Source organism: Nothoprocta perdicaria, unplaced genomic scaffold (genome assembly GCF_003342845.1).
Source record: "Nothoprocta perdicaria isolate Ctin4 unplaced genomic scaffold, notPer1 scaffold_75, whole genome shotgun sequence".
Classification (NCBI taxonomy): domain Eukaryota; kingdom Metazoa; phylum Chordata; class Aves; order Tinamiformes; family Tinamidae; genus Nothoprocta; species Nothoprocta perdicaria.
In genome coordinates, this window is record NW_020456032.1 from 1,074,536 (window position 1) to 1,097,632 (window position 23,097).

The window sequence follows — 23,097 nt, forward strand, 5'->3', positions numbered from 1 at the left end:
AGCGCGGCGCGCAGCCCGGCGGCGCGCGCACGTGGCCGCCGCGTCACGGGGGCACCGGCGGCGTCCGCCGTTCCCGTCGCTTGGTCACTTCATTGTCCGCCTTTCGCTTTGTTAGTTTATCTTCCGCATTTCCTTTCGTTTTGTTGTTTTATTTTATACTCCTGCACAGCTACACCTCACTTTTCTTTCTGCTGATATTTTTTCCTCTTTTTTTCCCCCTACAATAACGGTTTTGGAGGTAGTGAACACCCAAATCGGAGCAGCTCTTTTATCTTGCTAATGTGCTGTGTAACGAAAAGCAAACATCACTGAGGCTGTTACCACGCGGGCATCGAGGAGTTCGTCTATCATTAACTGCACTTTGAAACCCCTCAGCCTCCAGAGCATCGTTCAGGTGTTCACGTGCAAACGCTCATCTCTCCAAACACAGTTACTGAAGCACAAAGCTTTGCATTTTGCTCCCCCTCTTAACTCTCCACCCTAAGAGCTGCAAAGAAGCACCTGAGCAACTTTGCAGAGAAGTTTCTCAACTACAAAATGGCTTTTTTTAAGGAAAAAGAACACCCCACATGCCATTTCCAGTTTAATATGCCACTTTGTTTTATCAAGTGCACCGGGTAAATGTCTCCCTTTTACAGGTTATGTCTAAACGCTTTAATCCGCAGGCAAACATACTCCTTGGACATAAAGGACACCGCGGTACAAGAGCTACACGCAGTCCCGGCTGCTGACGGTTGTAACGGCAGCCAAACGCTCCGCTTGCCACGACTGTCCGGGACAGGCAACGCAATCCGGAGCAGCAAACGCCTGTTGGGTTTATCAGTGTCATTACAGTCGTGTCGCTCAGGATAAGGGCACGGCACACGGTGCAGATAACCGTGCTTGTCTTACGTGCCCAGACCATAGCGGGAAGTCACCCTTGAGGCCAAGGATACGGGAACCCTTCACACAGGTATCCTCAAAACGAAAGAAATGCAAACTGTTCTTCATATACATGTTTTTCATATAGATATATGGTGATACTCTCGTACACATGCCCTGAAAAAAATATTTCTAATTCTCGCTTGAGGCAAAAACTGCAATAGTTGTAGCCACAATTCCTTGTGCTTCTGCTTTCTTCACTCAAAACGCTTTCATATTCACACTTAGTATATTAATACATGTTTTTTTAAGGCAATGCAGTCACTCTAAAGCAATCTCCACACAACCTAAGACTGTGAGTTTCCTACAAACTTATAAAAATACTAGAATGCAGCACTAGGCTGCTTTCAGTTCCTTTGGGAGAGAAAGCATTCAGTGCTTTCGGTTCCTTTGGGTGAGTATTTTCAGGCTAAAAAGCTCCCTTAGTCTTGCAAATTACTTCATATTTGCAGAAAGGCCATTGTTGTGTTGTTGCTTATAGGGGTGGCAAAAATACAAGTTTGAAATTAAAGTGTTGATGTTGGCACTTTAAAGCGTGGCAGCCTCCTGCTTCACCCTCAGGTGACTGTGCTTACTTGTAACATGTATTACCCAAACCTGATACAGTCATCTTTCACCATGTATGGAGAAAAATAAGGAAGCTTTATCTCTCTGCACATTTTAAAATATTTTTCCTCTTTTTATTAGTCACAGTACAAAACATATAACTACGTAAAGCCTGAAACATGTACAGAACACTCAACCATATGAAAATATCTTAAGTGCACTGATCTGCTCCTCTGGTTTAGGAATGCATGCACTGAATTAATTTCAATTTAAGATTTCAATAGAACAAAAAGAGCAAAAAACTTGTATAGACTGTAAGGCAAGCAAGGAATGAATGTTTGCAATGCCTGCAGTAAATTTTTCCCTGTGTAATCATTAGATAATTAGTAGTAATTTTTGATTGCCAGGTGTAATTTCCACTTACCATTATCTCTTTATGACACTTTTCCACAGAGCTTCTGTTATCAGTTGCAATCACCACAGCACCTAACAAGCCAGGAACAGTCTTATCCAATCTTATCTGCGCCGGGGGAAGTAACAGTAGGTACCTGTGCTGGATTGCAAAGCTGCTTCTGGAGAAATTCACTATTTATAGCACTTAAGAGTGTTGTCTTGCCTTTTTTTTTTTTTTTTCCCTTTCCTCCTTCTTAATGACCCCTACTGTTCTGTTTAACATCTATACTTGTACCTAAAGTGTTCATATCACGAATGAAATAGAAAACTAAGTCTTTCTCTATGGAAAAAAAAAAATCTGTAACCCATTTGAAAAAGCTTTAAAGATTTTGTCTCAGCCTGCAAAGATTATAAGCTTTGAATTCCTCAAGTCAGTGATGGGCCATGCTGTCAGAATTGACCAGTAAGTCCTAGGAACACACTAGAAAACAAACTCCATTCAAGGAGTAGAGGCTTTTATAGAGGCTTTATAAAGAGTGTCCCCTGGGAGATCAGTGGGCTGCTGTTCACAGCTCCCTGGGATGGTCTCATTTACACCTGGACCCTAAAGGCACCTCCGCCCTGTCACAGCACGTTTTTTGGTGATTCCTTCCTATTGTTTAAAATGAGACATACTGGAAATGTCACCCAGTCATCTTAACAACTTTTAGTTCTGCTGAATTAATTGCCTTGCAATATTTTTTTTTTAATTATTGGGAAATTTACAAATAAGCAAGTGATTTTTTTCCTATATGTTTCTTCTGAGAAATACCTTTTGTTTCTGTGCTGTTTTGGAATTTGTGATGTTCTTTAAGATCACATTCAAACTTTTAGAATACGTTTCTTCTTGCCCTTTGCATTGTGAGGGATAACACGAGTTATCTATTTCAAGGTAATGTAGTAAAATCAGGGATTATTGCAGAAAATAATTTCTAACTTCATATTTATAGTCATATGGGGTATCATGTGGTGGCCTTTGCAGAACTGAAGCTGCTCATAGTTGTTAATAGTCTTGGCTTACAGTAACATAGCAGACAAATGGGGGTTGCTTTGTTCTTATGTGCTGTGTATTGAGCAGAGGTCACTGGAAAGTGCCTTATGTTTCACTACTGCTCTAGATGCAAGAAACGTTTTCTGTCTTGTGTCATTCTAAGAAGTTCAAGCATGTGATTCCCAGAGAAACTGTTTACATATATATAATATGAGAGTAACCTGACTGACCAAAGGTCATAGGAAAACTAATTCCTTCTCAGAAAGTCAGCTGCTTATTTGAGTACAAAACAAGGTTCCTGCTTCCTATTTTCTCAGCCTTGCCCAGCAGCTGGTGCCTCGTGACTCACGAACATCTCCCCCCTCATAGCCCTTCAGGCAGCACCGTGGCCACTCCAGGTCCCTTCGTATTTTCTGCAGTTCATCAGTTAATTCCATAACGTGGGGTCTGAACCTCTCTCTACCTTCAAATGTGTCACACTGGGCTGCTAACACAACCTCAACGGGTAGTGCAGAGCAACAGTGATGTTCAGCCACAGCTGTGCAGCCTCCAGCCCTGCAAAGGGCCCCACGCTCCTGAGTATCTGGGGTCTCGGAGGGAAAAAAAAAATTATTTGGTTTACATAAAGGGAATTCAACAAGCATCTGCACTTCTACATTTTATCTCTAATGCTACATAAGCAGACACCCCAATGAATTCAACGGAAATTGTTTTCTCGGGAGTTTAACTGAACTTGGAGAAATACGTAGGATTTGTTAACACGTGGTCACTGTCCCCAGTAGTAAAGTCCATTCAGTACCAGAAACTCTCCTTCCCCTACAAGAGATTCCCGAGCCCATTCCAAGCCTTTGAGTGATAAGCAATTCCCCGAGTCACGGCATCAGTGACATTAACATCAAACCCACAACGGTCTCACCCGGCCCTGCTGCCGCACCAGGCCTCAGTGGTCACGTTGCTCTTGGGGACACGAGCCCAGTGGCACCCACGCATCCCTCCTATCCCCGCAGCACTCGGGCTCCCTCCTGTGCCACCGCACGGGCTCTCCAGCCCCTTTCCGCAGCGTTAAAGCCACATGACCCCACACGCCATCGACGCTCGGCCAGGGCAGAAGGACCCCCAGCCCGGTGGCTGCCATCTTGAATGAGGCTACTCCGGGGGGGCCCGGAGCGGCTACAGGGAAACACCAGCCAGGCCNGCCACATGACCCCACACGCCATCGACGCTCGGCCGGGGGGGGGGGGGGGCGCGCGGGACAGCCGCCATCTTGGGTGAGGCTGCCCCGCGGGCTCCCGGAGCGGCTACAGGGAAACACCAGCCAGGCCCTCCCCTGCCCTCACTGAAATGGCCGCTGGCGCCCGCCGCCCCCGCCTAGCGGCGCGCCCTGATGACGCGGCGCGGCGGCGGTCCCGGAAGAGGCGCTGCCCGGCCCGGCCGCCCATTCAAAGCGGCTCCGCGCGGGCAGGTAGCGCCGCGGGGGCGGAGGGGCGGCTCCGCTGGGCCGGGGGCGGCTCCGCTGGCGGCTCCGCTGGGCCGGGGGCGGCTCTGCGCCCTTTCCCCGGGCGTCTCGAGCCCCTCCGGGCCCAGGGGCGGTGCCGGAGCCGCCGCACGGGCGGCCCGTGCCCGGTCCGGTCGGCAGCGGCCCCCGGCGCGAAGGGACGCCCCGTGCTCGCCCGGGCGCCTCTGCCCCGGGCGCAGCGTCCCGGGTTGCTGGTGCTGCCCGTAGAGCCCCGAGCCGCCTTCCCTGCCGCCCTACCTCGTGCCGGGGGAGCGGGCGCCTCCGCGGGCGGCGCGGCCTGCCCTGGGTGCGCTGGGAAGCTGCTGCTGCTCTGTTTGTTTACCCAGGCCTGGCAGGTGCCTGTGGAAGTCCGTGTGACAGGAGCTGCAGGGTCCGTAGGGAAGCTGGCAGCGGTGCCCGTGGGCTCCTGCCCGGCCAAGGGCTCCTGGGGCCGGTGTCGCTGCCGAGGGGCCCCGTCCCCCCACGCGGCCCTGATCCTCAGGCCCCTCCGCCTTGTGCTGCTGAGGAGCCCCGAGGGCAGAGCTGTGTCTGTTCTTGATTCACATTACCTTGGGGATAAACCTGTTAAATGGAAAAAGAAAAAATTCTGGAGCTGCGTGTAGGGCTTCCGGAGCGTCATGTAGCATCTAGATCAGCAAGAGAAGTGGAAAAACAAGATGATGAAGGAAGTGGAGCATCTGTCTTGTGAGGAAAGTGTGCGAGGTCTGTTTAGCCTGGAGAAGAGAAGGTCCAGATGGGATCTGGTCAATATGTACAAATACCTGAAGGGAGAATGTAGGGAGGAAGGGGCCAAGCTCTTCTCAGTGGTGGTCAGTGCCAGGGCAGTGGGGACAAGTTGAACCCCAGGCAGCTCCATCTCCATGTGGGGAAGAGCTTCTTTGGTGTGAGGGTGCCCGAGCCCTGGCCCAGGCTGCCCAGGGCGGCTGCGGAGGCTCCTGCTCTGCAGATCTCCCCAGCCCACCTGGATGGGACTGGGTGTCCCTGCTGGAGCAGGGGCTGGGCTGGGTGCAGTCTGTAGCAGAGGGTACCTGCGTAAGGATCCTGGGGGCAGAGCAGACCATAAACCTATCACTTGGTGTGGCTTGGCCTGTGTGTTTTATTTTAAACTTTCCTGTAAGAAGGACACCTATGCTGGACAGTTTTGAAGCCTGTATTAAGATTTGATTAAGTCATGACAAAAGTTAGGAATGGAGAGAACTGGAGTCAGCAATAACTTTAAGTATGTTCTTCTCTTATTTTCTTTTTCTTAGTCCAGGCAGATTTTGAGTCTGGGCTGTGGGGAGCGCCGTATGAAGATGTACATGTTGGTTGAAAACCGCACAAGCCTCCTCCTCCACCTGAAGAGGTCACCTGGCATCAGATCTTGGTCTCTCTTTGTTGGTAAGACTGTGATTATTCCTCAATTTATTGCTGGTTTTAAGGGAATTGGTCCCAGAATGAAGCCTGAAAGAGCCCCTAACAAGAGGGCGCTTGTTCATCCTGCATGTGCATCATGTCTGATGCAGAGAAGCAGGTTCCCTGGAGGAAGGGGGCTCATCATAACTTGATCAGAGCCTCTGGGCCTGAACTCTCCTCCTCAGTGTGGTCATTTCAGCTCTAGGACTGATAACTTTTCAGTCTGATCTGTAGATCTTCATAGGTTGAGGGGTCTGTGGGACCCTTTAAAGATGCTGAAGACCGTTATGTCATATAGCCCCGTGAATGTGTGCAGTGCCCAAGGGGCACGCTGGTATGGAAACCCTCTAGGTTTTCAGAAATTTAAAAATTTAGAAAGCCCCTGAGCCCCTGCCCTGAGCAGCGCTGGAGATGGATCTGTGACAAGAAGCTTTTAAGGGCCCAGTGTTGATGTGAAATAGGAAGCCAGACAGACCTGTTCTCAAAGGTGTGTGGTTTTTCACTGTACTGCCTGGGTAGATGAGAGAACTGGAGTGGTATCAGGACCATCCTGAGTGAGCAAGTAGGAAGAATACTGCATATTCTGCTTTTCAGTGGAGTAGATGATGTTACAGTAGCATTGTAGCGTTATCAGTGCTGTTGGTGATGGTGACATGGTCTTATCAAAGTGTCGGAGATGGAGAGGTCACCCTGGGGCACCAGGCCCCCTTCCAGGGCCTCCTCCTGAGCTGCACTGAAAGCCCTTGGCAGCTTCTGATGCAGTTTTATTGCACAAATTTCCTTTCAGTTCCACAGAGCAATTTGAGGAAGAATAGTCTTGGTGTAGTCCCTGTTATCACCCTTGAGGTTGAAGCTTGAGGGGGAGGATGGCATAACTGTTACCCGGGAGGGAGTGGGACTTACTCCACACTTTGTTCCTGGTTCTGTCACTGCCTTTTATTTCCGACCTCCACCCTTGTACTCTTCTATTTCTTTCTTTTTCTCCTTTTTTTTTCTTTCTCCATCAGAATGGGAGGTTTCCTACTGTATGAAAGAGACAGGCAGCCATTTTTCCCTGAAGTCAGAATTATCAAAGTTGGAAGCAAATTTGTTTCTTCTCTCCTCCCAAAGTAACTTGTAAATATTCCCATGTGTTTCATGAAGGAATTTTGGGTGGTTGGAATTGCCAATTTTCATGCTAATTTTTTCTTCTTTTATTCTAGGAATAGCCTCTATAGGTTTGGCTGCTGCTTATTATAGTGCAGGTAATGGCCTATCACTTTCTGAAGAATTGCTTGGTTTTTGCTGGGGTATCTTTGTGGGGCTGACTCCTTTCTGACCATTACATCACCTGTATAAAAGTGCCTGTCACACCCTGCGGCCCAAGTACTTGAATTCAGTGACAATTATGGTCTGGATAACACTTACCAAGCTTTAATTCCCCAGTCCTTACTCAGCTTCCCTTTCCATTTGCAAGAGTATTTTTTGGGTCGATCTTCCATCCTGTGGCATTTTGCACTTTCGCTGTGTTTTAATAAGTGTCGTTAGCGGATCCTCATGGCTGTCCTGGGAAGACCTAGGGCTGTCACCGTAATTAAGCAATTGCTTTGCCTTTGGTGAAATTGCTCTGCTTCTCTGAAAATGTTAAACTGGCAAAAAATCACTCAGGAAAACACCTCTGAAGAACAGGTGGCTGATAATGTCCCCCCTTCCCCAAAGTGAGGGGCTTGCACCGACTGACAGCCATCCTGACAGAGGAGCTCAGGGCATGGGGTTGTTCTGCAGACCATCTTGGAGCTTTCCTGTGCCTCAAATCCGAAAGCTTGGCATCATGTGAGATTATGCTATCATTTTAAGCAATATCTTTTTATTTTAAGAGCAGAGCCCAGCAAAAGATACTTGAGACAAGGGCTGGATCAGCAAGTGTTTTGTTGTTGCTTTTGAGGACGTTGTTGCAAAGACGTCTCAATGCTGAGCATTGTTCTGCCCTGTTTTTACTAGAAGACTGAGTAAGCAAATTACTCTCTCCAGTCTCCTGTACTATTGGTTAAGAGAGACTGTCCCATGTAAACATATCCAGGATGTAAAGTATCAATGTTTGTTTGTCAAGGGGGCCAAATGCTGCTTTTTTTTTTTTTTTTTTTTTTTTTTTTTAGAAATGTGTTTGTTTTGGTGACTTGCTCTCCATTGTCTCATTGTCTCTCACCCTTGTCCCCTGCAGCACAAATCTTTTTGTGGTTGGTGGCAGGTTGAGGAAATGTTTTGCAGGTGCCTTTTAAGATGCCTCTGCTTTTTAGGGAAGAAAACAAGGATGTGTAACAGTGTTTTAATATCACAAGCAATAAGCATGCTTATAATTGCGTGTGGTTTGGAGCCCAGTGTATATGAAATCTGAAACATAAGTATTTTCCTCGTAAAAACACAGGAAAATAGCTTGAATTACAATAAAAGACAAAAATGTTGCATCAGAGAAACCTTTTTTTTCCTGTTGTTGCCTTCAGTGGGTGTGTGTAGCCTTTGAAAATAACCGCTTGAATGTCAAAAAAGAGAGAACTCCCTCAAAACTCAACTCTTGCCTTTGCAGACAGCTTGGCCTGGAAGCTCTTCTACATGACCGGGTGCCTCTTTGTGGCAGTGCAGAACCTGGAGCAGTGGGAGGTAAGAGGCTCAGCTCGGGAACCGTGCAGGCTTCTCGTCTTGTTGACCTCAGTGGTGGTTACAGTAAGGACTCCACCCTGAGACCTCCTGTTCTCCCGTCTGCCCCCGGGTTCTTTTAGACCTCGTGTAAGCCAGTCCCGTGCAGTACAAAACTGGCATCTCGCAGGGGTTGCTTGGGGGAAGGTTAGGGTTCAGGTCTCATTCCAGGCCTTTTTAATTGCATGAAGGATGAAACAAACTTTAACTTGTGTCTAAGGAATAAATGGTAAAGCCTCTGTTGAAGTCAACAACTTTCACACTGTAGTAACAGGAGAAGAATGTCTCTGATCAAATTAGTTGATTGTTTTGTATTATCAAGGTTATTGTCATGTGTTACTGACTTTTTTTCTTTTGCCTTTTGAAGCATGCAATTGATGGTGCTTAAAAAAGACTTGAGTTTTTTTTTTCACTTTTACAGGAAGCTATATTTGATAAGAACAAGGGAACCATCTGCCTAAAAACATTCAGTCTTTACAAAAAAATACTGACCCTCTCAAGAGGAGGCCATGAACAAGGTGGGAAAGCAGTGCATGCAATAGCAACCCTGTGTGCTGGGGAGGCAGAAGAAAGGCTTGCTCATGTGCCCCTTTGCTAAGCTGTTTGGGAGCTCTGCACTCCAATTTCACATCCATTTTCACCTACTTCACTCCTCCCAAGCAGCAGCTTGGGCATCATTTGCCTCTCATGGCCCAAGTGTCTGGTCAGTTCAGGCTGCTGAGTGATTCGTGTTCAGCTTGGCCCCCGGGGCCCTTTCTGCAGAGCTGCTTTCTGGCTGGTGAGCCCAGCTGGAAGCCCCTGGTTGAAGCCTCCCCACCTGCATTTCCTTTGAACGTCACCAGATTCCTGTCTGCCCCCTTCTCCAGCCTGTCAGAGACCCTCTCAGTGAGGGAACCTGAACCAAAAGCTCAGGTCCTGAATGAGTCCTACCCCTTAACACAGTGCAGTTGTTGCTGTCTCAAGTTCTAGAAAAGCTTAGGTGAAGGAGGGAAATGAAAACCCAAACTATCTTTTTCGTGGCCTGGTTGTTGCTGTTGTGGAGAGGTATACTCTGGTTTTTGACACTGAACAAGTCCTGAAAAGTACGAGAGTGGATTGTCCACCTTGCTACACAGGGCTCTTTTTCATGACCTTTTACATCAGAAATCAAAAGCAGGGAAACTGGGTCAAGGTTTCCTTATGCTGGAGAAGAGGGTATATTCCCCAATATTCCCAGAACTGCAAGCTGCTTGCAATAAGCCCATCTCTAAAACACGTACCACAGTGGATTCTTACACAACTTGCACATTTACAGTTCCATTTACACCAAGTGTGTCTCAGGTTGCTGTTTTGCCTTCTGTGTTGTGCTCTTTATTAATCCATCGGGTTTGTTCATCTCCAAGGTAGTTTTAGCTTTAGTTCTGTTTTAAGCATTGATATAATATCATTTTCTCGTGCTTCAGAAAAAAAGTGCATCAGTAGAATGCTTAATGTAAGGTTTAAAAAATGAGCCCTGTCGACTGTTCACAAATAAAGCACATTAAATGCTAATGTCCATTTAAAATGGCACAGTTGGTAGGCCCAGCTTAATGTGCTCTCGTTTCTCTTGAGCTTTCAGATGGAGGGGCACAGTTGAACACGGTATGACGTGAGTTGCTCGAGGTCAGGGATTCAGGAGCTCCATTGCAAAATGCAGGAGGATCCTCTTCGGTGTCGGCAGTTTTGCTCTGCTTGACAGTCTAAATCAACCCAGCACTAGAGTGGGTTTGTTTGTTTGTGTGCTGTGTTTGTACGTTGGAGCTGAGCACGTGGCTTCCTGAGACATTCAAGGTTTGTTTTGAAGACAGTTGATGTGGGAATGTGGAGCTCAACACATGTTCCAATATGAAGTGAAAATTTTCAATACTTGTCCAGTCTAAACATCCGCTTGCCTATTAGTACAGATAAACAGTTAAAACTAATTAAAATAGGTGGGAAATACAAACTTGGTCCCCAGTTTGTGTGAGGCAGCAGAACCTGTTTGCTCGGGCGGGCTGCACTAGCAGTGACAGTGCTGAGGACTCCCCGTAACACTAAGATTGAATTCCCTGCTTCCTCTCTCTTCCCAGTTGTGGCTCTGCTGCACGAAGTGCGAGATGTGAACGTGGAAGAGGAGCCGGTGCGTTACTTTGGGAAGGGCTACCTGGTTGTGCTTCGATTCATCACTGGATTTTCACACCCGCTGACGCAGAGTGCGGTGCTGGGCTGCAGGAGGTGCTGTGGGGACTTTCTGCTTTTTAGTTGTAATACATAGGGTAGGAGATAACAATCACATGTGAGTCAGTAATGGGAACTATTAGGAGAATCAGCTCCATTTCTCCTCTTACTGATAAAACTCCTTGTGTTATCCATGTTATTTTTTTAATCTCTCATGAGTGCCTCTCATGCACTGTGTTTTTGCCTAACCCAGTCTTCATCAGGAGACTGATATTTAGAGATCTAAGACTCCGTTAAAGCAGCATTTACTCTAAATCAGTTGCAATGGTTCTTATTTTTGCTATTTATATTACTGACTTTGAGGTGCATTTTAAAGATTTTTAAGAGGCCAGATTTTAAAACTAGTCTGAGTTGTAGATAGTCTGCGTAAAAAAGTGAAAACATGAAGTGACAATATGCTGAGAACGTGCAGGGTGCCCGCCCGGGGCACTAGAGATGCGCTGGTGAACCAGATGACTGCTCTTGCTCAACACCTCCCTGATGGAAACTTCCACACCAGCAGGCTGCAAACTAAGTGGCTGCAGACGAAGGGAGCTGTTAGCCAAAGATCTGCTACTGAAGAGCTTTAATAGAATATCCATGTGTCCGAGGAGGTTTTCCCTGAAGTACTGCGGTGTGTTCCTGTGAGCAGCTCTAAAGGGAGCATGTGCTCCAGAAGGGAAGATTGTGACAAGCTGTAGGGGGAAGGGACTGCTGTCACTTGAGTCTTCAGCCAGGAGAGCTGATCAGAGCTTATTTCTCTGCACTGAAATTCCCAGCCATTGCAGCTCTGGCTGCGTTGGGGTTGGAGCTGTAGGAACCGTGTTCCTAGGTGGCTTCACCCACTCAGCTGTGCCACGCAGAGAGGGCCAATTCCATTCAGTTTTGCAAATGCTATCAGTTAATGGAGATTTTTTTTTAAGTACTGATGATAAAAACAGCAGGTCACACAAAGAACTTTGCACATGGAGCCTTAGAAAAGGATTCCATCTTGTTCTGATACAAATGTAATTGTTTGGCTAGACCAACCTTTGCCAAGTGCCTTGGCCCTTCAAACAAGGTGCATAGTTTGCATGTTCTTGTCCTGTCAGCAAGAGGCTGCCAACTCTTACATTGTTTGTTCCTTCCCACAGTGATGTGGAAGCAATTGCCAAACTCATCACCAGTTTTCTGGAGCTGGACAGAGCAGAGAGCCAACACGATCTCTCTCAGAGCAGTGAAACGGAAGCCAGTGATGCTGATGAACCAGTGGATAATTATTAACAGTCATTGTCGACTGAAGAAAGCAGAGGCCTTCAAACATAGAAAACATATGCTCGTCTTCAGAAGAAAAATCCCTTATCTTGTGCATTTTCTCTACATACGTATTTACATCAGGAAGAATCTGTGTGGAGGCTGCTCTTCGTGTTGAACTGCCTCGAACTTCCACGCGTCCCCTCCACTCCAAACGTGGCCTTTGTAGAGTCCAAAGTCAACTCTGCTTTATTTGCTGCTTTGACTTGGCACCTGGATGTGGACAGTGCTGCCCTCTGAGCTGGGCTCATCTTGGAGGAGAAACTGCTCAGCACTGATTTCTGACTGGTTTGATGTTGCTTATTGCTTTCCCATCAATAAGGTGGATATGCACGTAGAAACTTTCACTTATTGCAAACTTCTGCAGGTACAGTATATGAAATGTAGCAGAGCTGAATTTGTAACTTGCAATGCTCTTTTTTTTTCTTTGAAATAATATAGATTAATGAATATAGGGCTAACTTGGTTTTAAGTGATTTAATATAAGGTGATGCAAAATAATGGCACTTTTGTGATATTCTTTACTATTGACTTGCCATTAGAGACTTTGGAAATCAAAGTTTGAAAGTGACTGTCTGCAAATTTCACTATCAGGTTGGTCAGTCCATTGGGTGGTCTTTATTTCTCCCGGACTTCCAAGGATCCGTAAGTGATAAATGAACCTTTGCATCACTGAGCAGCAGAATTGAAATGTTCAATTTCAATCCTGTTCTGCTCAGCTTCGGGGCACGGGCTACCCCGAAATGGAACAGCCTTATTCTGCACTTGACCATTTGCCATGTTAACAGTCTGCTTAGAAAGAGGGGTGGGGAAAAGCAAAACTGTTGGTTTTAGGTAGGGAAAATATTCATGTCCAACAACATGGCAGCCTTAAATGTGTTTAGTATTTCCTGCTTTAGATGATACTGAAGTGCTAAACAGCAACTTCATATTTGTTAAGATAGCTGGGATAGTTCCAGTGTCAGACTTGTGCCCAGGCGTTACTCTGGATGTGTGTAGCATCCTCCATTCCACCCTATGGTTTTACAAACAATTAAAAATAATACAATTTTTCCAAGACAAATACTTTTTAAGTAAAACTACCTCGGTTAGTATGTTTTGTCTAGACTAAACTAAAACTTTTATCATTCCTTTATCCAGGATATCAAGCAGATGCTTTCTTCTTAGTAGCAAGGATATGTAGAGGAAGGACACAGTATGGATATTCATGGTACTTAGATGTTCTGAGACCAAAGATTTGACCATAAATCAATAAAACACAGATAAAACAACTTGCTCTGGGTTTTGGCTCTACCTGTCTGCTTCTGTATTTCCATATGAGCTAATAGCACATGGAAGATACAAACTGTTGTGGTTTTCCCATTAAATAAGTCCTTTCTTTTGACCTGACCCTAAATTGTTCCATCCTCCCCTCTTTCTGATGAGTTTTTTTTGTGCATCCAACTAGTTGTATGTTTTTGATCTGTTAGTAATGTACATACTTCTGATATATGAAATGCCATCGTAAAAAGACTAAAACAGAAATGTAAATAAGATTCATAATCATGAGAAAGTGAGGTGACCTGTGGTAAGATGCAACCTAGTCTGAAATGCTTTCTATAGAATAAGTGAATTGATGTTCAAGGATGGGATCAGCTCCCCAAAGGTGCCTGTCTCAGTGCCTCTCACCCTGTCAAGACATAGCAAATTTTCTGCTGGTAACGGGTAGTGAGTGCTGCATGTGGGAATGCACTGTGTACGAAAATAATTTGAAGCAGCCTTGCAGTTAGAGGAGCTGGTGCAGCGCTCTCTGGTACTGCTTCCACTTCGCACTTGGGGGCTCTGTTGCCATAAAAATTAGAGTCGGTTCAAGAGAGAAGCGGAGCTCTGTGGAGCAGCTCCCACGAAGGGGCCCCAGGGAGCTCTGGAGTGATCCTGGTCCCGCTCTGCAGCGGGAAGCACCGCTCTCCTGGGACCTCCACGTGCGCTGATAGCGACCCAGAGGGTGGGGAGGAACTCGGTGCAACTGGGCACTGGGATGCACTGGGATGCTGTGCACGCAGGTGCATCACAACTGGGTGGTTTCTCCTCATGCAGGCTTTGAGCTTCCTGTCTTCAAAACCTGCTGTTATCTCCTGTAGTGGGAAGCTGTATCCACATTCTAGTGTTTTACAGTAACCTTGTGTGTGAAAAATGAACTTGCAGGTCACAGTTCCCCCTTGGCAGCGGCCATGTGTGCAGGCTAGTCCATGATCTGGTGCAGGCTGAAGGATCTGTGTTTAGAAGAGCACTTATATTCTGTTCTTACCTCTTTCTGTTCAGCATCTTTCAGCTTATTTTTTCTTGTCACTTTTTATTGTTTTGCTGAAGGTATTTTTTGAGCAGTGACTCTTTTCCCACTTCTGTTAGTCCTAGCATATTAAAATGCCCAGGAAATGTAGCCTCTGGGGCACCTGATGTAGAGTGGCTTGTAAAAGACTAGTTTTGGCTAAGAAATTAGGTATTTTTAGCAAAATTTTGCTTAGTTATTTATATCTTGGGCTATCTAGTAACCTGAGTCTGGACAGCTGTAGTTTTTTATATGACTTGAAATATGAATATGACTTGAAAACCTTTAAAACCGACCTTAAAAATAAATCCATCCCTGCCTCCCCACACATCTTCCATCATGGTCTTTACAAGTGTATCATGAGTATCATTTGGCAACGTTCAATCAACTTCTTAAACTTCTGTGCATGTTTGAAGTTACCTACGTGTATGCAGTTGGATGCAATTATGGTTTTAGTTCTCATACTGAAAAAAGGTTAGGCTGAATATTGTATAAGAGGAGAAAGTTGCACAATCTAAGCCATAATACAAGGTTCTGTTGCTTCCCAAAATGAAATGTTTCAGTAACTAGCATCAACTGTATAAATCTCAAGGTAAACCAAAGTATTTAAACCCTATAGCTGAGATTGGACTTTTATGCTGTAGTTATGAAGCTACAGAGATGCCGAAACTCAAGCTGACCTGTATACTGAATGATGAGCGCTAGTTCTGACACTGTAGTGGACTGCTCAGAAGAAAAATACTTCTGAAAAATGTTTAGAAATTACTTTTCTATTTTTATCACAAGTAGAATTTTAGCAATCTTTATATATATTTTTTTATAGTAAATATCCTTAAAGCATTTTTTCCTACTTTAAGCTGATAAGCCACATGCAAAATAAGGACACGTTTCAAAAAGGTACTGTATTTTGAATAACAAAGGATTTATTATGGTAAAGTAAACTGAGAACTTGCTTATTTCAAGTTGTGTGAACTATTTACTCCCAAGGTATGTGACTTGAAAATAGACACAGTAATCAATTTTTTTAAATTACAAATCTGCACAGGGAGTTAACTTTTTTCATATAACAGCAGTTAAAGATTGGTCTTATTCTGTACTTCTTGTACTTTGAGTAGTACTGAAAAAACATGTTAAAAGAGATTATTTTAAAAAGTGTCCCTAGGAATACTTCTTAAATAGACTTTCAGGAAAGCAAGAAATAAAACAGACAAGACTTACTTACCCTTGCAGTGATTGTCTGAATGGTATTGCTATAGATCATTAAGTGTTCAACATGAAAACAGAATGAAACTTAGCATTTTTTTTTCCTTGAAATTCAGTAGACTTTAGATTTGCTTCAAAGATGGAAGAAGCTGCAGCTCCCGTCAGATTTTGCATAGCTAAGTCAGCCTTAAGTCTGTTGGAGGGTGCTTTTCTGTGGGCGTGAAACTATGCTTGGCTTAAGTTTAGTAAAATAATATAAGCAGTGTGTGAAGGCAGTTTTTCCTTAAAGTTATCTTAACTATTGGTATCAACTGTTGGTATTGCTATTACATAGGGGAGCAATCTGGATTATTTACAGGGCAGGTGACTTAAGACTCAGTGTTAGAGGAAGTAAAAATTGGATTTGAAGCCTATTACGTTAACATTCTCTTCTGCTTTCAGATCATCTTCATTTAATGACAGTTGTTGCTTAAATTCTTCAAATGACAAATATGGATTAGCTGCAGATTCCCACTAGCTCAGATCCCAACAGAGTAAGACAGGCTGCAGTTAGAACACTCCTACTCTTGAGCTTTTATTGCCTCATCTAAATCATCTACCAGTTGTTGTAGCTTTTGTAGGCTGGGGTGGACATTTTCCTCCATCCACTCATCTATAGTGCACTTGTGGAAAACTTGCTCCATGGCTGCTTGGAGATCCTGCACCACAGCGTTCCACTTGGATAGAAGACTGAGCAAAAATCAGAAGGAAGAAATGAGCAGAGGGTGCCCCAGCGCAGGAGGCACCGAGCGGGCTGGCCAGGAACTGCAAACACCAGCTATGGGGCACTTCTTGGAAGGGAGGACACTCCTTCAAAACGGCTTTGTAGGAAAAGATGCCTCTATTATTCTCTCTTAAAGGACTCAGCCCTCTGCTGCTGTCAGAAAGTTGATGCTTTGGACTACTGTTGTGTTTCTGGGTATCATTAATCTTACCACTTTTTTAAATGTGGTTTTGAAGTGCAAAAATACGAATCCAAAATACTATATACTTCTTCTTTAAAGGTCAATGGAAACTTGCTGTGGGTCTTGCTAGGAATTTTAAATTAAATCCTAATTTATCTGCAGGGTCTGTGCAGCAGAACATAGACTAGCCACTTCGCATTAATCACCATTATCTCTAGGACAAGTTTTGAAGAGCACATGTAGCGACTAGGAGTAGGAGAAAGGGATCTGAGCATTATTATAAGTCCTGCTTAGAACTTAGCCCAGAGTGTCTTCTTACACTGAGGCTAATAACTTTCTATATAGGAGTAACTACATGCAGGGGAAAGCTTTCCATACAGCAATTTTGTACTTGTATTCTATGAATTTGTTCAATGGAATTCAGATAAAGAGTGTACAACAAAGATTGAACATAATGTTCGTCTAAACTGTATAACTTCATATTTTTTTCCTAGTGGAGCTGCTGAAATATTAACTCTGTAAAGAGGCAAAAACTCAAAACTGTGTGTACTTGAATACCTAACTTATGATAAACTTTATTTCCCCCATAATGCAAAATAAGTGGCAGTACCTTATTGCATCTGGCTGAAAGTGGTGCATTATGATAGGATGAACAATTTTCCTCTTTCGGTGGTAAGGACTGAACCAGCCTGTGACATACCTGGAAACAGATGTCACGTCAGTATGAACATTTTTGGAACAGCAGGAAGGTGATAAAGCTCGACTTCACCGATACAAGTAATTCTTAAGGAATAAGTAAACTTGCATTTTTGCTCACAGTAACAGTAAGACTTAGTTCACCAATGGACTTAATTCTTGAAATAAGATAGCACATGGAGTTTAGGAATTTTGCTTAAATAATATGCTGAATTTACACCTAAATACTAAGTTCTGCTGAGACGTCAGTATTTAGGGATGTCATACTTGAAATGGGGAGCTTCATGGTTCAGTGACTAAGCACTTTGCTGGATTTATTTGAATGTATATCCTCATTTCTGGAAAATATAACTCCCGCACTCTGGTAAACAGCAAGAGAATCAACATAAAGCTTATTACCTGTTCCTTTCGAGAAGTTCATCCACTGATGATCTGAGGTAGAAACTAATTTGTGTCACAAGTGCGAGGATGTTGCTCCCCGGAAAGGTCCCCGAACTTGTGCTGCCCAAACAAAATCCATTAGTTGTTGAACGTAGCACATAATAAAAAGCATTTGAATAGCTGGCATTTTACCTCATGAAAGTATCAACTTCCAGATTAGACATTCCCAGGAGCTTTTCCACATTTTCTTTAACCTTTTCGGAATAACCACCTGGGCAGAAGACAGTGGGAGGATATAGAAGGAGCCTAATGCAAAAAAAAATACTCTTTATGTGCATTTTGCTTAGAGTACTCAGTATTGGCCTAGTTCTTCTCCCTGGATGAAGATTTTTAGAAAGTAAAAATGGAAACAGACAATGGAATTGGTGGGGATTGTATGGGGAGGAATGCTCGGATGGGGAATGGTGGGGGAAGGACATAGGGCTTAGTTGGGGATGGCATCTTAAGCATCATTCAGAGATTACTTGGGCTAGCTAAAGCACTGTCTAGATAGTAGCTTTCTGTTCTGAGTACTTAGGGTTTTGTGTATTGTTGAAAAATAAATCTTTTTTTGAAAAGAAATTCTGTGTCTATCTATCTATACACACACACTACTGGAAGCATTTACCAGATAGTATATTTGCCTCCGCTATCAGATTTTAGAAACTGAGTTAAAATGACAACTTCTCCAAGTAAGCAGGGTCCAATTATAACCAGTCTCAGTTATGTACTGTCAATGTGCCAAGTCAGCTTCCCAAGTACAGGGCAGATTGTACCAACGGTGGGTTAAGACATTATAACAACGTATATAATAGGGCTATTTTTAAATACACAGGCTGCAGGGCTTTACCCCTGCCCTACTGCAAATTCGGCAGCTGCCACCATCTGCGTCACGCCAGGCGCACAATTTATTGTTTGCAATTCAGGCCACGATCAGTTGAACAATTTCACAACAAGCCTGTGCTGACCTTGGGGCAAGGCCACGTCATTCTTTTGCCAAGGCTTTAGCTTAGAGAGAATAAAACTGTCCATAGGTACCGTTCTTTAGTGCCTGCAGGCAAACAGCCAATGATGGAATGCCCACAGGGAAGAGCTCACACAAAACAGAGAAGTGATCGTACCTAAACAGGAAAGCATTAATGAATTAGACATTTTGCCATTAAAACACCTTAGCACACTAGGAAGCATTAATACTTCAATCACTAAATCAGAGCGTTTTAGAAACATCAGTTTCTCTCTTAGAAGAGAGAAGTTTCTCTCTTAGAAGAGAGAAACTGCCTTCTTGAAACTCAACATTCCTGTTCTAATGACAACAAATAGCAAAAAATGACCAACTCGAGCTAAACTGCAGTGAGAAATGGGAATCCAGGTCTTCGGTCTTCTTCAGACTACTTGACTGATGTGTGAAAACCTTTTATTCCATTCTTACTTTGATACACTTCTCCCTACACACAACTCTTGTGGATTAAAGTAGTAGCAGCATCTAAAAGTAGTCCATGGTGGCACAAAGTGCAGTCAAGTCTTCAAAGCCGTTTCACTATTGTTGGAGCCTGCTGATTAATGCTGCAGCAGGGGTTGAATGGAATTCAGGAATTTATACTCCATTTATACTCCACCAATAGCGACTGCAGGATTGCAAAAGTTCTCATGAGGATTTCCTGCTTCCTAGCACCTGTTTTGGAGGGGTTATTTTTTTGTTGTTTTTTGAACATAAGATTGCTTTCATGCAATTCTTGGAAATATACATTAAAAAAAGGAAAAAAAAAGTTTCTTACCTTTGCCAGCCAGTCAGTGCAATACCTTGGATCACGTCAGCAGGGGTGTTACTTACCACCTTCAGCCACTGAAGATGGTTTTTTAAATGATGTCCTATAAAAGTCAGAGACTGATTCACTCCTGTAGCTCCTTTGAAGGCACTGGCAAACCACACCTTGGAGAAGCCACATCTACGATACTTCTCTATGAGAAGCACTGAAATAAGACACAAAAGAAAGTTTACAGCACATTTATTCTTTCTGCATTTTCAGCCTAGACTGTAATGCTCCAGGTAAAGGAATTCTGAGCTTGGAACTCTTCTGTTGGATAGGGAGCCATGAGGCTTCTTAGGATGGGAGCAGCTGGCTCATTTTTACTGATATTACACCTATGTCATACGTATTATTTGCTTTAAGAGAGACAGGTAACCCTCACTTCTCTATAGAACTTAGACTCTCTTCAAGTATTTCAAAGGGAGTTGTATCTTTATTTGCTGTCTCACATAATTAGACTTGAAGGGTTTATTTCTTGGAAAATACCTCTGGACTGAGTCTGTCTACCACTTTCTCCTCTACTGTAAAATATATCTAGTTCTTTTTCTTCTCCAGGAAGTAGAGAGTGATTAGACTTAGTTAACCATGGAACCACAAAGGTTGGAGATAAGCTCCACAGGTCATCTAGTGAGAGCAGGTCCAATTACGGCAGGGTGCACTGGGCCTTGCTGAATTGGAGCATCTCCAAGGACAGAGAGTTGACATCCTCCTTGGAAGCCTCTTTCAGTGTTTTTACTGACTTCCTGATTTCACATGCCTTGGTATGACATTCTATTTCCCTTGAATGATTAAATTGTTGCAATGCTACGAGAAGTGGGTGTGTAATGAGAACACGCAACATCTGACATGTTTCAACAAGTAAATATTTGCATACATTGGATGGCTGATCCATCTTTGATTGGGAGTTTTTAGTTTTGAATTTTGTAGATGTATGAAGCATTGAAGCTTCTTTTGAAGAATTGTTAAGAATTGTTCAGTGCAGACCTTCCTGCCCAGTGGTACTGATTCCAGTACCGATTTTAACGTGAGATAAGGAGAAAAAAAAATTTATAACCCAAACAAAAAAAACAAAAAAAAAACAAACAAAAAAAAAAAAACCAACCCCACAGTGCTTCTGAAAACCTCTTGTTCTCCCTTCAGCAATTCTGTAACCCTCTTCTTCCCCAAAAATGAGCAGCATACAATAAAAATTCCTCATATATAAACACAAAAACATTCACATAGTAAAACTACATGCAGTTAGACAAGATGTCAAGCTACAGTATGTTTTAATACTACTACTTTGTTTTGGCTATTTTGTTCTATTGGTATCAAGGCTTTGCTGAGAACTACAAACCTTTGCTCTCCACGTCTAGGTCTGCTGCATAGTCCCATATCATTGGCTCCACAAGCTGTGGGACCCCAGACTCTGGAAGGAACAGTATTAAGTCGGGTAAAAAGGCCATTTAAAGGTAAGAACTATATAAATATTAACGGTGCAGTAACACATAAATAAAACTACATATGGTTTGTCACTAGACCTCTTCTCCATTTGAAGTTTCATGTGTCCTTTCAGCCTGGCCAAGATGAAGATTCAGTTCATGTGCTGGGGCCAAGTCCTTTTACACCTTGAAACCCCAACCATGGGGACCAACAGGGTCAATTCATCAGAAAACCCCTTCATCTCAAGCCCATCCCTTTCTCAGTCCTTTGACTCCAAGGAGTTCAGAACTACAATTTATACACACAAGCACTAAACGTGTGTCTCTGCTTTCTAGTCTGATGGGCCGTATCTCACCTGTCCTATAGTTGTTTCTTCATTATTTTCAGCTGCCAACAAGTCTTTTTCAAATGTTTGTGTAAACTTTTCTGAATGCTAAAAAACTGCCACCAGTCACCCCATCACTGCCCACGTACCTGACAGCACTTCCTCACTAATTCCTCTCAGCATGTCATCCCACACAATAGGCGTCACAGTCGGGTAGGACGAGGCCACATAACTTGCGACTGCTTTTATGTGCGACAAGCACAGCTTCTCTGGCGTGTTCTCCTGGTGCTGCAGCCACTGCTTTGACTCCTCTCCTTCACCAAGGTAGTAGACCTAAAATACCAATAATCCTGACTTCTCATCCAGGAATGAGGGAGACCAAGTCTGACACGGGGCAAGGAATCATACGATTATAACGGAATAGCTATCGCACAGATGTGACCTACTGTGTGAATTATCTCACACCATCTCTTGAGGTTGATGCCTTGCAAACATCTCTGTCAGTGGTGGGAGACTGACCATGTCAAGTAAGGAAATGTTCCTACAGGAACAAAAATATCTAAAGAAAAATTGAGGCATCCTGGATGCATCTTTGGAAAGTTTGCCCTTGAGGGAGCTGCTCTCACCAATTTTTACTTGGTTCCAGAATTCTGGCATTCAAGAGGTCCTGATTTACATCAATTAAGGGTTCTGGATCATGGCAGCAATTTTGTACATGAATCTACACCTAACTTAGGAAGCAGAACTGAGCAGAAGTATTTATTCCTAGGCAGATAGAGGATTTGGGCCTGCTAAGACGGATCTGCATTTAAACTCTGTTGTTTCAGAACACATTTTACCTAAAACATGTTTATTCTATGTAGGCAATATCTTGCTTTATAAAAGCTGGCAGGTCCCTATCTAACCACGTCATTAGCATCATTAGCGCTGAACTAATGCCAATACTGCCAGGGTAATCACAAGGCATTTCTGGCTCCACATCCCAGAGCTTTAGGAAATCCAGGAAGCTTTAGAAAGAGTTTTAGGAAACCCTGAGAAAAGAGAAAACTTGAGACTACTATAACGGACAAAACACACTCCCCACTTTAGGAGTTTGCTTTTAAAACTTATCCAGAGCAATAATCCAACGTCCTATATGAAAACTCACGTGACTCTTGCAGAATGTTTCCAACTAATATCTCAGTTTAAACCCTCATTTGACATAAAATCAAATGTCGAGCTGGCTTTAAGCAACTGCCTCTAATACCCGGGGCTAAGAACAGATCAGGAAGAGTGACATCCTACAGTGACGGAATCGTGAAGCCTTGGAAAGATTTTCCACCCTGGCTGATGTTTCCTGTCCCGAAACTCGACGCGAAGCCGTCCCGGGTCCCGCTGGGGACACAGGGGGGCCCCGGGACACAGGGGGGCCCCGCTGGGGACACAGGGGGGCCCCGCTGGGGACACAGGGGGGCCCCGGGACACAGGGGGACCCCGCCGGGGACACAGGGGGACCCCGCCGGGGACACAGGGGGGCCCCGGGCCGGCCCCACCTCGTCGCAGCCGATGTGGAGCCAGCGCAGCTCCTCGTGCAGCGCCACGACCTGGTCGATCATGGCGGCGAGCAGGCGGCGGGACTCCTCGCGGTGCGGGTTGAGGGCGTTGGGGAAGGCGCTGACCTCGCGCAGGTGCGAGAACTCCCGGTGCTTGAGCACGAACTGCAGGGCAGAGCGGCGCGTGGCGCGGCGGGCACCGCGGGAACGGAGGCGCCGCCCGGCCCCGGCCCCGGCCCGCGCTCACCTCCATGTGCCCGAAGCTCTGCACGAGCGGCACCGCCTCGAGGCCCTGCGCCCTGGCCAGCCGCAGCAGCGCCGCGAGCTCCTCCGCGCTGCGGGCACAGGCGGCGCCGTGAGCGGGGCGGGCGGCGCTGGCCGCCCCGGGGCCCGCTCGCGGCCGCGCTACCTGTAGGCGTGCGGCGCCCGCAGCCGCTCCAGCGGCCCCGCGTACGGAA

General features: G+C 44.9%; 2 protein-coding genes and 1 long non-coding RNA gene across 5 annotated transcripts; 2 read left to right on the forward strand and 1 right to left on the reverse strand.

Annotated features, from left to right (window-relative positions):
• The first annotated feature begins 601 nt into the window (after nt 1–601).
• On the forward strand, nt 602–1,964 carry LOC112957700. Its single transcript, XR_003251256.1, has 2 exons — nt 602–952; nt 1,921–1,964. It is a non-coding gene; the product is annotated as an uncharacterized LOC112957700 (long non-coding RNA).
• Nucleotides 1,965–4,918: 2,954 nt separating this feature from the next.
• Nucleotides 4,919–13,150, forward strand: LOC112957645 (cytochrome b-245 chaperone 1). 2 transcript variants are annotated; one of them, XM_026051359.1, is made up of 7 exons: nt 4,919–5,108; nt 5,657–5,786; nt 7,004–7,045; nt 8,365–8,438; nt 8,896–8,992; nt 10,562–10,706; nt 11,822–13,150. In XM_026051359.1, exons 2-7 carry the CDS (start codon nt 5,696–5,698, stop codon nt 11,949–11,951), a joined length of 579 nt encoding a protein of 192 aa, XP_025907144.1. In that variant the 5' UTR covers nt 4,919–5,108; nt 5,657–5,695; the 3' UTR covers nt 11,952–13,150. The 2 variants fall into 2 exon arrangements, with proteins under 2 accessions (XP_025907144.1, XP_025907145.1); XM_026051360.1 differs by having other exon boundaries at nt 5,079–5,108; nt 5,662–5,786.
• Nucleotides 13,151–15,464: 2,314 nt separating this feature from the next.
• Nucleotides 15,465–23,091, reverse strand: HEXDC (hexosaminidase D). 2 transcript variants are annotated; one of them, XM_026051357.1, is made up of 11 exons: nt 23,049–23,091; nt 22,887–22,974; nt 22,640–22,804; nt 21,257–21,440; nt 20,697–20,768; nt 19,328–19,523; nt 18,591–18,673; nt 17,706–17,784; nt 17,532–17,633; nt 17,047–17,136; nt 15,465–16,221 (listed from the first exon to the last, which is right to left on the reverse strand). In XM_026051357.1, exons 2-11 carry the CDS (start codon nt 22,890–22,892, stop codon nt 16,053–16,055), a joined length of 1,146 nt encoding a protein of 381 aa, XP_025907142.1. In that variant the 5' UTR covers nt 22,893–22,974; nt 23,049–23,091; the 3' UTR covers nt 15,465–16,052. The 2 variants fall into 2 exon arrangements, with proteins under 2 accessions (XP_025907142.1, XP_025907143.1); XM_026051358.1 differs by lacking the exon at nt 23,049–23,091 and having other exon boundaries at nt 22,691–22,804; nt 22,887–22,907.
• Nucleotides 23,092–23,097: the final 6 nt, after the last annotated feature.